The sequence below is a fragment of the Psammomys obesus genome, unplaced genomic scaffold, assembly GCF_907164565.1.
Source record: "Psammomys obesus unplaced genomic scaffold, mPsaObe1.curated_primary_1811, whole genome shotgun sequence".
Classification (NCBI taxonomy): Eukaryota; Metazoa; Chordata; class Mammalia; order Rodentia; family Muridae; genus Psammomys; species Psammomys obesus.
In genome coordinates, this window is record NW_026585797.1 from 25,709,489 (window position 1) to 25,723,049 (window position 13,561).

The 13,561-nt window shown below is 37.9% G+C and overlaps 1 protein-coding gene across 1 annotated transcript in view; it reads right to left on the reverse strand.

The window, feature by feature from the left end:
• Nucleotides 1-801: 801 nt before the first annotated feature.
• Nucleotides 802-13,561, reverse strand: part of Rnf217 (ring finger protein 217) — a 110,810-nt gene continuing 98,050 nt past the window's right edge. Inside the window, exons 5-6 of the mRNA XM_055599357.1 lie at nt 10,016-10,087; nt 802-8,894 (exon numbers count right to left, since the gene is read on the reverse strand). Coding sequence (XP_055455332.1) covers nt 8,821-8,894; nt 10,016-10,087 — 146 coding nt within the window. The 3' untranslated portion in view covers nt 802-8,820. The remainder of the gene's footprint in view (nt 8,895-10,015; nt 10,088-13,561) is intronic.

A 13,561-nucleotide genomic window follows, 5' to 3' on the forward strand; every position in this document is an offset into this window, starting at 1 on the left:
TGAATGAATAATGTGTAAACTGTGACAACCTTCAATTTTTTTTACATCAATAAGAAACTTAATGATAAAATGTTGTCAAAGTCAAGTTGTAGATAAATGATCACATTAAAAAGTATCACAGTTATGCTTATTTTTAATGTTGTTTTTAATGTTTTATGGGTCTACCCTAATTAGAGCTGCAGACCAGCTCACTGGTTCCAATTTATTCAGCGTTCTTTTTCTTGTGGCTTAAAAATAAAAATTAATTCCAATAACTTTGATTTCTGTTAGTTCATATTCATTTTCTTGCCTTAGCTTGAAAATAAGTGACACACTTAAGAAAAATACAGCTAATTTGTTAGTCTAGAGACAATATAGGAGATTCAGTAGCAAATGCAGGCGAGGTACATCTATAAAGACACCTGACTAGCATGCTTTAAAGTAGAGGGATCAAAGAGTGCTAATGGAAAATTTATGGCTCTTTTGATAAGAAATGAAGTCACATGAAAGAAATAAGGCACTAATAACACACAAATGTTACATCATCACATAAGCACCATATGGGAGGTTTAGGTGGCACAGTAGGTTTAGTGCTACTGGATAGTGGAAACAAGGCTGATCTCCCTGGCTTTCTTCACTAATTCTTTCTTTCTTTTCAGTGATGAGTGTACCAATGCAGCAGTGGTGAGAGCGGACACTATGGACCATTCATGGAAGCAAGAGTATAAAGCCTTCATCTGAAAGTTGATCCCTTCAACAATATAAGAAATCAGATCTTTTTGTTTTTCAACTTTTGTTTTCAACTTTTTAATTTTGGTACAATGTTTGTTTGTTTTTCTTTCCAATTGCTTTTCAGGGATTAAGATATCAGTGGCATCTGTTTTGTTATTTCCACCTGCCTATTTCCTAAAAATACATCCAAAGTGGCTTCTTCCACGTACTTTTATGAAGATCAAAGTTAGCAACTACTGAAATGCAGAAACAGTTAAAACATTTAAAAGTCAAGGAATATTTTCAACAAGAAAAACATTATGACATATTACCTGGGAATGGGCCACAAAGTTTACAGAAAATTTTTAAATGTTCAATAAAAGGGAAGTGACAAGACCTGGTACACATTAAAATGGAAGCAATTCACTTTAAGATAAAGCAAACATTACCCCCTGTTATTATTATTGAGACCTTACTTAAAATGGAATACAGTCTCACATTTACATAGAAGATGGTAATTATTCCTTAGAACATCAATTTCTGAATATGCAGAAAAATGACGACATAGATAATGTAACTGTCTTTAAGGTTTGCAAGATAAGTAAAGAAAATGTCTTACCAATTTTGCTTCTTAATAAGTGATGAGTTAATGTAATAATATTTGCATGCTGCTGTTTGTTTGATTTTATTTGTTTGTTTTTGAGATAGGATCTCGCCATGTAGCTCTGGCTATACTAGAACTCACGATGTAGACCAGGCTGGCCTGGAACTCACAGAGATCTGCCTGCTTTCCCAAAAGTGCTGGGATTAAAGATGTGTGCCTGCTGCTGTTTGATTAGATTTTTTTAAAAGCAGTCAGAAGTACTATTTATTAGCACATGAATAATTGTTTTCACAAGCAATGAGATAGTCAATCTTTTTCCCCTCCTCCTCCACATGCCCACAAGGGGTTAAAAGGGCCTTTATTAGAAAGCAGCATATGTGTGTCTGCAGAGGGCTGCTGTCCCATAGAACAGAGTTTAAATTAAACTCCTTAACTGTACTGTGTCATGGGAAGCGAGGACGGGAGTAGGGTACAAGGGTAATTGGTCACTGCAGGCACATGCAGTAGGCTGCCTGGTGCCTGACGGGCACATGAAATATGCCTTCTGCCTTTCACCAGAGAGCCAATTTTTAAAGGGCAGGAGAGAAGGAAACAAACAAAAAAACATAAAATAAAACCAATACAAGCCTTGCCCGTTCATATACATCAGTGTGGACTGAGGAGGAGATGGAAGCAAACGCAGCTAACCCCAGACCTAAGGGTTCTGACTGGGCCACACGCCAAGTGCCCTGCCTGGGTGCCTTTTAATTTTCATAAAAATTTGGAAGAAATTGTTTCTGCTTTGGCAAATGGTGTCTAAATACACATTTATATATATTCAATTACTATTCTGAATTTCATACCAAAATAAGGTTTTCACAAGGCTTCTTAAATTTTTCAAAACACCATCTACAGAAATTTAATTGTAATGAAAATGATCAAGATATTAGCTATTGAGGAGTTATCATATGCAACTTTAAAAGTGGGCATTAGGGAAAAAAATTCTATTCAGCTGATAAAAAGTAATGATGCCATGTCTAGAATTTTTTTGTAAAGAAACATATAGCATGCTAATTTTCTATAGACTAAAAATTAGATATACACATCATATATTTAAATACTAGCTGTCTGAAACAATGTATTTAGATATGGAGGAAGCAATGCTAATTTAAAAACCTGGTAACTTTCAAGAATTTAACAAGACGATTTTCCTAGCTGGCCATGAGATGGAACCTTGACATTAAAAGGGACTAACAAGTCCGGCACAGCCTGCCCCCTATGAGGAAAACCTGAAATGGCATCATTTCTGCAATCCTGGGGCCATTTAACATCCAAGTGTGACTCTCTGAACTTTTTTCTTACATAGTAAAACTACATTTAATACATTTTGAGTGTGGCTTATGTGTCAAACCGATTAATTAAAAATAAAATGGCAAGCAACACCAACAGCTCAGGCTCCAAGATCAACAATTAATAAATGGGACATCCTGAAACTGAAAAGCTTCCGTAAAGAAAGGACACTGTCAACAGAACAAAATGACTACAGCCTACAGACTGAGGAAAGCAGTCTCTCTGTAACAGGGCCAACCCTGGTTATAGTCTAGGTGATCTGCTTTAGATTATCAAAGTGCCTAATAAAAACCACAGAACATGAGTTGATAGCTGCCTCTAATATACAATTGCTGCTTGATTTAAATCTACCCCAAGTTCAAGCTACAGGATGTTTATACTTAAAGACCAATAATTGCAACTGTGAATTCCTTTAGGTGAAGGATAAAAAGCTTTGGGTCAGATCATATGAATGTGTGTGTGCTTTTGGTCCAGCCGATATGCAGGCACTGCATTGAGCTTCTGACAATCACAGATTTCTCAAGTTTGGCTCTAGAGTATTATCAAACCTCTGGTCCAATTCACAGAGGGCTAGGACCTCAGCAACTACCAAGAATCAGGAAAACTGTCCCAGGCACTGTGGATCCAGCTCAGTTAACAATAACAAGGATAAATGACACATACTAGTAGAGTTAGGTCACCAGGCCTTTCAGCACAGAATTTCACTGCATTACAGTTGAAAGGAGCGAGTGCTTAAGACAATTTATTCCTCACTTGGCCGAGATGAGAAGGGCGGGGGGGGGCACTGCAGAAGTAAAAAGCAAGATAATTTGGAAAACTAAGAAAAGAAATAGGTATGCAATGTTGAGATGCATGGGTATTGCTACACACACACACACACACACACATACACACACACACACGGAAGAAGACAGTGGTAGCATATGACCCAGAACTGAAAAACAACAACAAAAATTTTCTCTATTAATGAGTCCACATAACCTAAAATAAACCACTGAATGCCTTTTGGAGAAATAAAGAAATGACCCTCAAAAGGACACCAGTAATAAATACTTCAAGTATTTTTCAAAAAGATAATTTTTGCATTTAAGTCATTATTCTCAAAACAGTCACTTCTTTAGTCCAAAGGAAAAAAAATATAATTTCTAATATACACGATTACATGCTCACACAATTGACAATATGTAGAAGGGCATATACGGTATGTAAGGTATGTGACATATTAAGGCTTTAGCCAAAAAGCAGTTAGACAATGACAATAGTCTTATTCTACTGTGACTGTACTTTTTGGGTCTGGATAACACCATCTAAATCTGAAGACTTATAAAGTGATGCATAGAAATCCCACGGGGCACACGGCTTTGGAATCAGTCTCAGCTGTACACTCAAAGGAAGAAATACAGTGGAGTCCCATCCATTGATTTGCCTCCAAAAAGTAACATTTCACAACCTTAAGTACTCTTTCAAGCCTGGAAGTGTTTTTTGTTTGTTTAGATAACATGGTTTCTGTACAAGTTTTCGTGATATGGTCATTGCAGAGATACATTTCAATATGTGATTTTGGAAGTTAGTGTCCACAATTGTAGGAAAAGTGTATAATTAAGTTATGATTTGAAAGCAAAATGTGCTCCAACTATTTTTATTTATTGTGTTTCTAGTCAAGAAAATTTCTTGTATAGAATTCATGAACTATGAAAATACAGTTAAATACAATTAAAACATTCAGTAGGAATTAGTATTTTAAACAGAGATTCGAGTGAAATTATCATGTAGCATCATTATTTGCTATGAGTTCTAAATGTTGCAAAATCATTGCAAAAAAATCCCCAGCTTTTCTAACATTTTAGAAACAGTTCTATATTTGAGTGCTTTATACTCAACTTATATTAAAAATGTTTTACATAAAGGACTCAGCTTCTGATTCCTCACTAATTTGAAGAATTTAAACATATTTACTGATATGATTCTATTCTTGTCGCTAAAAAACACACCTGTCACTTTTGCTTTAGCACTTAACTATTTAAATGGCACACACACTAGAAAGTGCATCAGTGTTAAGGCTAACAATTATAGCAGACATTAACACAGAACAATAGCGCAGACAGACTCCAACCACTGACACGAAAGAACTCATATCAAGGACTGTGTTCAGATTGCTTATAAAACTAACCTGTAATGTGGCTTGTGGCATAGATTTTCTTAGTTTTGTACTTATATGCCACCTAGTATTACTTAGGCCACTAACTTTGTTATATTCATAATGACAGGCATCATAAAAAAAATCTGATGTTAAAACAGTTTCATTGTTTGGTAGGGGAGATGTGTTGGCAGATGCACTAAAATCTGAGAAAGGCCAGAGACGCTGAGGCTACACAGACCAGGGTAGGCCTCTCTCCCACCTGCCTCCCCTCTTCTCTGAGGGTGACAGAGGTGTGGACAAAAACGTGGTTGCAACTAACATAGGGACAGACAGAATAACTGCAAAGGTCTTTGTAGAGTATGGGACACAGAGGTGTTATGGGAACACAGAGGCATGTGTCTGGGCAGTGAAATTAAAAGATACAGTCCTAAGTAGGGTCCTGGTACTTGAGATGGTACCACAGGGTTGGGCATTTCCCGAGAGGTCGTACAGAATCTTGATCCCACAGCACAGAGAGACAGATGCTATGCTGTAAATTGTCTCTTGTTTAACTCATCTCTGTTTTCCCACCTGTTCTTGTACTATTAAGTGGCTGCGGGCTGGACCATAAAGGTGGGAAGAGGATGTAGCTAGTGTTATGGCATTTGACCTCCTTTTCCTCCTACTTCTCATAAATGGCATTAATGAGGGTTTTAGACAGCGAGACAGATACCATTCATTCCTTCAGTACTAAAGTGAAAAAGAAGAAATCCAAGAACTGATTAATCTTTTTCACACTGTGAAAAAGACAACTCATCACATTTTTGCTTCACTGGGAACAGACTAATATTCTCTTTTAAATTTCAGCAAGATATTTGGCTAATCTTTCAAAGAGGAAGTCTTGAAAGATGCTCTGCTTTAAAATTAGGCAGTCTCTACACTGCTCCCAAATAGGGTCTTGAATACATTATTCCTACGGTCACATCTTTTGGCTATGTCTTAAAAATATTTATTACAAATATTTTTGTAAAAATAAATTTCAAAATCCCATGGAAATGGTTGTATTGGTGACAAAAATATGAATGCATAAGATGTTTTGTGTGTGATCAGTGAAAACTATCTTGTTACCCATTCAACAGATGACCAAATCAGTTAAAACACAGCTCCCCAGTGGATTAGAGTGTAACTTTCAAATGGGTATAAACACTTGTGGAAAGGTATTCTTCTAATCCTTAAAAACGTGAAAAAGAGCCCCAGCAAAGGATGTCATTCTATTAGCAGAAAACTGACATGCAAGGGTGCATGCGTGCACACACACGGACACACACTTATTTGTACATTTGAAGGAAGCATCTCAGACCACTGAGAGTCACCCTAGGAAAACAAGGGGCAGATACGCAGAGGACCTTGTATGTTATAGCCCTACATGGTCTGAGTTTCTACAGTGTTGACAGATAAAGACGAGACCTGGATAAAAAGACAGTTCACATGTATACTTCATTTTGTAAAGGAGTTTTCAGAATTTATTCTAAATGTTACCACTGTTCTACCTTCAAAGTTGGCACTTACAGAGAAACTTTTTGCTATTTTTTCTTTAACTCTTTTAAAGATTTCTGAGACTTACTAAAATATTCACAAATAATTACTTTTAAGTTACTACCACGGAAAGGACACACATATCTGCGTATGTGGTTGTGTGTTCCTTAGGAAGGGAAAAACGCACACATTTATTTTACAAATCTATGCACTTACAAATGAGATGCCCGTGCAAGCACAGTGTGTACTCTCCCAACCTCTGATGAAACAGCCTTTCCTGATAACAAATACCAATTTGTAAATCACATATTGGAATTTTTTTTTCAAATCATATATAAAAATATCTGTAAAAGATAAGCTATCTAAAGAATAGAATAAAAATCCCTGAGTAGGCCAAAGCCAGCAGGCACAAAAACCCAAGAATATAGACACTCTCAGACCCACAAGTCTCTGTTCACCTAGGAATGTGTATGAACATGACATGTTTACTAATGACATACAGACAGATTCATGGGGCATACTCAGATCCATCCCACCCACAGCTGGCCAAACTGGACTCGATGGCCGAGTCCAGGAAAAACAAGTTTCTAAAAATTAAGCACTTTTAACAACAGAGACATGTATTTGGGCTAGAAGTTCTGTCTTTTGGTCTAAGACTAGCACATCTAAGGCAGACAGTAAACACTTGGCAGATGTACGGCTGAAGGCACGGGAAGATAAGTCTGTGACGCCAGAGACCACTGCGCCTTACCTCACACCACAGTCCAGAAACAGGTACTCCACCAGTGCCGTGAACTCCTCCCGCCAGACTCTCACCACTGAGCAGGAAGCTGTCCAGCTCCTCTCTATTGCTCTCAAGACTACGAGCATGCTAGCTTAGACATGGACCGTCCTCACGGGCATGAACTTTTGCAGCGAAACACAAGGGTACAAAGTTCTTACACTCTGGCATCCGACACCATGAAACAGCCATATAAGCGTGAGTGTTATCATACAGTCTACTTCAAGTCAAACAAACATTTACTACAAGTAGCTGACTTTGAGAATGTAAAAATGAGCTGAAGCCTTAGGCTTCATGACATCTCTTCTTTGTCTCGATAAAATTTATGATAGAAGCAAGGAAATGGGGCTGTTTACTTAAATTCCATTATCTTATTCGCAAAGACTTCTCATCTCAGAAGAACTTCTCCAAAATATTTTCTACATTTGTTTTCTTCTCCAAAACAGTTTATGTTTTCATGAAACTATGTACATAAAAAGCTGTTTTCAAGTTATCTGTCTCTAAGGAGATACCAGCAAAGTATGCATCTGAGTAGTAAACATAGCCAAAAATCCTTCAAAACTATTATTTATTTTTGTAAAAAACTTGAGGACAAATTAAAAAAATAAAGAGGGAAGAAGTAGAGTATTAAATAATTTTTTAAAACTTAACCTACAGCAGAATTAATTAGGATTCTAAAATGGTAATTAAATAATGAGCAGAATGGAAATTAAATTAAAAGTTTAAACAGTTTTCTTCAAAGCAAAAAAAAAAAAAAAAAAAAAAAGAAATAATCCCAGGAAGGCTTTATTGGCAGGATAAAGTATTTATGTCAAAATTCAAGGGATCTGAAAAGATCATGTTGGAAACTTGAGACTTTCTAAAACCATCCTTTCAGTTTACAAAGTTTGGTACATCTCGGAGTGACACTGCATACATCTCATGCGGGGGTGTGTGGGTGTATGTGTGTGTCCACAGAAAAAGCAAGAAATGGACAGGGATACCATGGACACAACCTGTTGTTGATATTGGCTTTAATTCAGTACATTACCAAGTTAGGCCCACAAAAATAACCATCATGGCTGAATGGTTCTATGAAAATAGACATGGAACTAGACAAGCACACGGCTGTGGAGCCTGATTTAACACGTGTTTATATACACACATACACATCCTTACACATACGCACCAGTAACTCCTGGTTCTTCTCATTAATTTAGTTTCATTAATTCCCTTCTGGGTGCTGAGATTTTTTTTTAAAGCAAGTACAGTGTCCAAAGAGCAAAAGAATGATACCATTTGGGCTACAGACAACAACAGGTGCATTTGGTGAACTCTGATTTATCTTCTGAAAAATGGCTTTGTCTACTGAGACAGACAGGACCTCAGCTTTGCATACCACACCTCACATTCAGCCTGGAGAGAAGCACAGAGTTTAGACAATCCAAATAACACTCCTGTGAGGTGTCCTCAAAACACAGCTGAGGATACCCTGTTCTCGAAGTATTTTCTTCCACGAACCACGAAGGTAAGAGTTAAGATATAAACGTCTCTAATTAACGAAAGTGACCATTTTTTAAAAGCAGCAATTTGTTTAAGGAAAGGACAGGACACCATGTTGGGAGTGCACCGTAGCTAGAGAGGCACTGTGGCCTGCAGAGAACCACAGGAGACAAGATGGCGGAAGTTTCTCTAGGTGTTAAGGGTCCGACACATAGACGGTGGAGCATCCTGCACGGCTCCTCCTGGTACCGGCTGACATCATGTGAAATCCTCTGTGGATTACCAGTGCATACCTGTCCGTGATCGCTTTCTCTGTTTTTTACAAAGGCAATATATAGGAAATACAAATAAACCTAGGGATGAAAAAAAAAAGGCAATTAGGGAGGAAAGCACTGAGGTATAATGTATAATAATGAGGTGCATGTATAATACACACACACACACATATATATAATGTATGTGTGTATATGTATATATGTATGTATATATATATATATTTGAAATTTCCCAATTTTACTCATATGCAATCTACTTACAATAGTCATTATTAATAATTCACAAACACTATGGGATATGTTTTTTTTTTTCACAAGACTTCATTCTTCCCCATAACACGTTGTCCCTGTAATATGCTGTCTGTCCCCTTTATCACCCTCAGTCATACAAGTTCTAATAAAACACAATGTTTTCTAGCAAACCATTTAGCTTAATGCCAATATCTTTATTTTCACAGTCCTATAATTTGTACACTGCGATATTCATTTCATTGTTGGTCAGTATAACATCTTAAGAACATATATGTGGTTCCCAGTTGTAACAATTTTGAGATCTTAGTAAGACTAGATTCTCTCTACTTGAGAGTACAGATAATAACATCTGTTTTATAAAGTCCCGACTGACTATAATGACTTGAATGTGAGATACTTTGCAATTCTATCTGTCCCATACATTCACCGATAAAAGAGAAGTTTACACGTAGAAAATCATTTAATTCAGCAAAAGCATCCCATTATTTCAGGGAATAATGACCAATATAGCTTTATCGAGAATGTTTAAGTTGAAATTTCTGAAGCAATGGTTCTTAACGTGTGGCCCATAGGCTAACAGCATTGGCAGCATCTGGGACTTTTTTGAGACATAAACCCATAGGCTCAGCCACAACACTGGGCTAGAAACGGATGGTAGGGTCTTGCAATGTGTGTTTTCAACAGCTCTCCTGGCTAGGCTAAGTCAGAGAACTACCCCTTTAATATATCTGTTCATATGTTTAATGTACCTGTCTATATGTAGGAAGCATGTTCCTCTGCCGTATACACCCTGTGCTGCACAGGGTGTTTGAAGTGAGGCACAGAGCAGAAGCCACACCCACCAACTGACTCGCACCATTACATACGCCATTACGCCATTACACATACACTAATACTGTCCTACTGCCATAGGAGAATTCTAATCTCAGACATGTCACGTTTCTTACCGATTACAACGGCTATGGCCCCTAGTGCCAATCCCAAAACCAGGATGAGAGGCGCAATGAAGAGCTTTCCGGCTGAAAAACAAAGGCAAAGAATTTAAAGGCTCTCAGGGCTGAGTTACCGAGGAATCACCATAATCCAACAACAATTACAATGAAGGGCGTAAGAAGAACTGATACATACATGTAATCCATCACCAGAGTTTAAGTATGCAGTGCTTAAGCTCTGGAAATATGCCAAACACCCACAAGTCATTTATTCTTTATAACAAAAAGATGATAATTCTTTATACTGGCCTGCTTTGTTCTTTGTGCTTTCCCTTTAGATTTCTTCTACTTTCAATGTTCAAATGTTGGAAGATTAAGAATGCAGTAATGTACTTTAGCATGCAGTGGACAATCTACTGAGCTCACGGAGTTGGAGAACTGGTAGCGACCACAGGGAGTATCTGACCCGGCCCATGTCTAAGAAAAACACTTTATTCACTTGCTGGGTAAAGAAGGAAATCATATGAACATCTAATGGACTGAACTCCAAATGAGATCCTCAAGACAACTGGTGGAGAAAGTTGCCACTGAATAAATGATGTACTGGAAGTTATTCAAGTGACTCATTGAAACAAATTTCAAGAGGAAGTGCTATAAGAAGGCTCAGTGCTGGCAGGGATGTCACAGTTGGCAGCCCCAGTGGCTTCTCTTCTGAAGGAACACTTGATGTGTGATAATAATCACTATTGTCACATGTAACTGCAGCCCAGAAGCCACCCTCGGAATCCCCAGGACTTTGGAAGGCACTGACATAGACAAAAAAAAAAAGCAGTACAGACACTCACGTTCTTGTTACTGTGCTACAACTTTTGGACATTTGGCATAATTCTGCAAACTGAATGCCACAGAGTGTGAAAGAAACAAAAGCTACAGTAGTCACGCGGCTAGTTAAGAATCACGGAGCAATACCATTCTTAACTTATGAGCAGTGACCAAGGATAGTAACTGCACAAGAGAAGATAAACAACTCAGCCATTTGTTGGGAGTTTCGCAGAAAAAAACAAACAACAACAACAACAACAACAACAACAAAACCTTTTTAACTCATACAAAACAATTTTTGTAATTAATGACTAGGTATGGAAAAACAGTTTTAAATATAAAATTTAACAACATAGTTTAATATTTATTAAATTTAGACATGAATCTTTGTCATTTTGACATACTGTCTAGTTATGAGTTTTCTTTTGCTTTACACCAATGACAAAACTCAGCTGAGCAATCCTAAATCTCACTGAACAGCTGCTTGTGCACCCGTAGAGCTGGGGTGAAGAGTCTAGAACGCAGGATCGAGGTTTACATACTTTAAGAGTCTGCTTTGCTTTCCGCAGCCGCTGCACATGGCTCGGTTTCTTTAGTTATATTTCCTCTAACCCGGCAAGACATTTTCGTCAGAGCAACAGAACACAACTGTTATTAACAGCACTGACTTTCCCAAACATCACTGAATTCAAGGAGGAATAAACTTGACGGTGTAGGACTACTTCTTAAAATTGCTTTCACTGGAGTCAGTATGCTTTTTCTTATTCCAATGTCAATAGCAATTCTCTTAAAACATCATTTTCAATAGTTAAATGTTTTTTCACATCTAGAAATTTTATCTTGTTTAAATATTTCTAAATTAAATTTTCATCTAATTTTGTGCTATTACAATAAAACACTGATTGTCTGTCTAGGTTTATTGTTTTGTTGGTTTATTCTTTTAAGATAGGGTCTTTAGGTTCAATCCACATGCCTTGACCACCTGAGTGCAGGCTTCACTATGCTCGGGTTGATTTACAGTTTTAAAATGTCCACATGACCATATTAATTTCCTCTTTCACTCCCTACCCTCTCTTTTAAAACATTTGATGGTACAGCCCAGGCAGCTCTTGAACTCAGGATCCTCCTGCTTCGGCTTCCAACGCATGCTGGACTTCTCTGTATGCGCTATCACACCATGATAGTTTCACATTTTTGAAAATAATTGTTGAAAAATTTCAATGCATTCTGTAGACCACAAAAGTTCAACACTGAATGACAACTGTATACTAATCAGTAGTTCAAATTTTATAATTTAAAATTTTCTGACAGTGAATATTTTTAATGTGAACTCTTTAATTCTGCTTTCAGCTTCTTTTTACTTTTTTTTTTTTTTTTTGGAAACAGGGTCTTGCTACATAGCTCGAGCTGGCCTCTAATTCACTACATAGCCCAATGGCCTCCAAACTCTTGGTCATCTTGCCTCCAACTCCACTGAGCTGGGATTACGGTGGGTATCAGCATGCCTGCTCTCTATCTCTCTATCTCTCTATCTATCTCTCATCTATCTGTTTTTGATATGCACGGGTGTTTTGCTTGCATGGATGTCTGTGCACCATGTATGAGCAACGCCCATGGAGATCAGCAGAGGGCATGGGATCCTCTAGAACTGGAGTCACAGACACTCAGGTATGTGGCTGCTGTGAACCCAGAGCCTCTGCATGAGCTTTTAAATGCTGAGCCATCTCTCTAGACCCTCTGTTTCTTTTATTTAAACTGACTATGTTTCAAATGAATTTTGAAGGAGACTCCATTGCTCTTGTTCATACAAATTGTTTGCTATGATTTAAAGCATTAAATTTTAGAGGCCCACAGGAAAGTTGAGGTGGTAAAGACACCTACTGCCATGCCTATCACGCTGAATTTGAAACCCACAATCCTCCCGAAGAGAGAACTGCCTTCCACAAGCTCTGATGCCCACACACATGCTGTGGCAAATACACATGAATGGCAGCAAACGCATGTCCAGAGTAAATATAGACATGTCATTAAACATTTTGGAAACCAGTTCAAAGTACCACTCCTCGAAAAATGTGCTTGTTTCCTAGATGGTGCTCATCATCCTGGTCCTGGGACTGCAGCTACCTGTGGATGCAGGGAACTGAGACAGAGTTCTCCACCCTCCACCATGATGGGCACGCAGGCTGTTGTTCTCTGTCTCTGGCCAAGGGTACTTCAAGGCACTAAGAGGCATGGTGGTAGATGTGAGGGCTGAGATACAATCCAGATCACCTCTCAAATGGCAGGATGTGGTGTGGTGTCTAGGTTTTGTCAAGCTGACAACTGAGCTAACCATCATAACCAATTAGATAGCTGTGCTTGGAGGCTGGAAAACATGTGGGAGGGAAACTAAGCCAGCTGCTCCTTATAATGTCAGGTTTATCTTGGCTTAATGGTATGTACAGGTGTGCTGTACACACACACATCTGAATACAAGATAGGCACATGTGTTCACACACACACACACACACACACACACACATACACACACAGAGTAAGACAGAGATACAACCAAAGTCCTGTTAGACAAATTAGGCAGAGAATAACTTTTGTCAGTAAGGAGGCCTAGACAGAAAAAAAGTAATAGAAAAGAAAAGAAAGAAAGAAAAGAAAAGAAAAGAAGAGAAAAGAAAAGAAGAGAAGAGAAGAGAAGAGAAAAGAAAAGAAAAGAAAAGAAAAGAAAAGAAAAGAAAAGAAAAG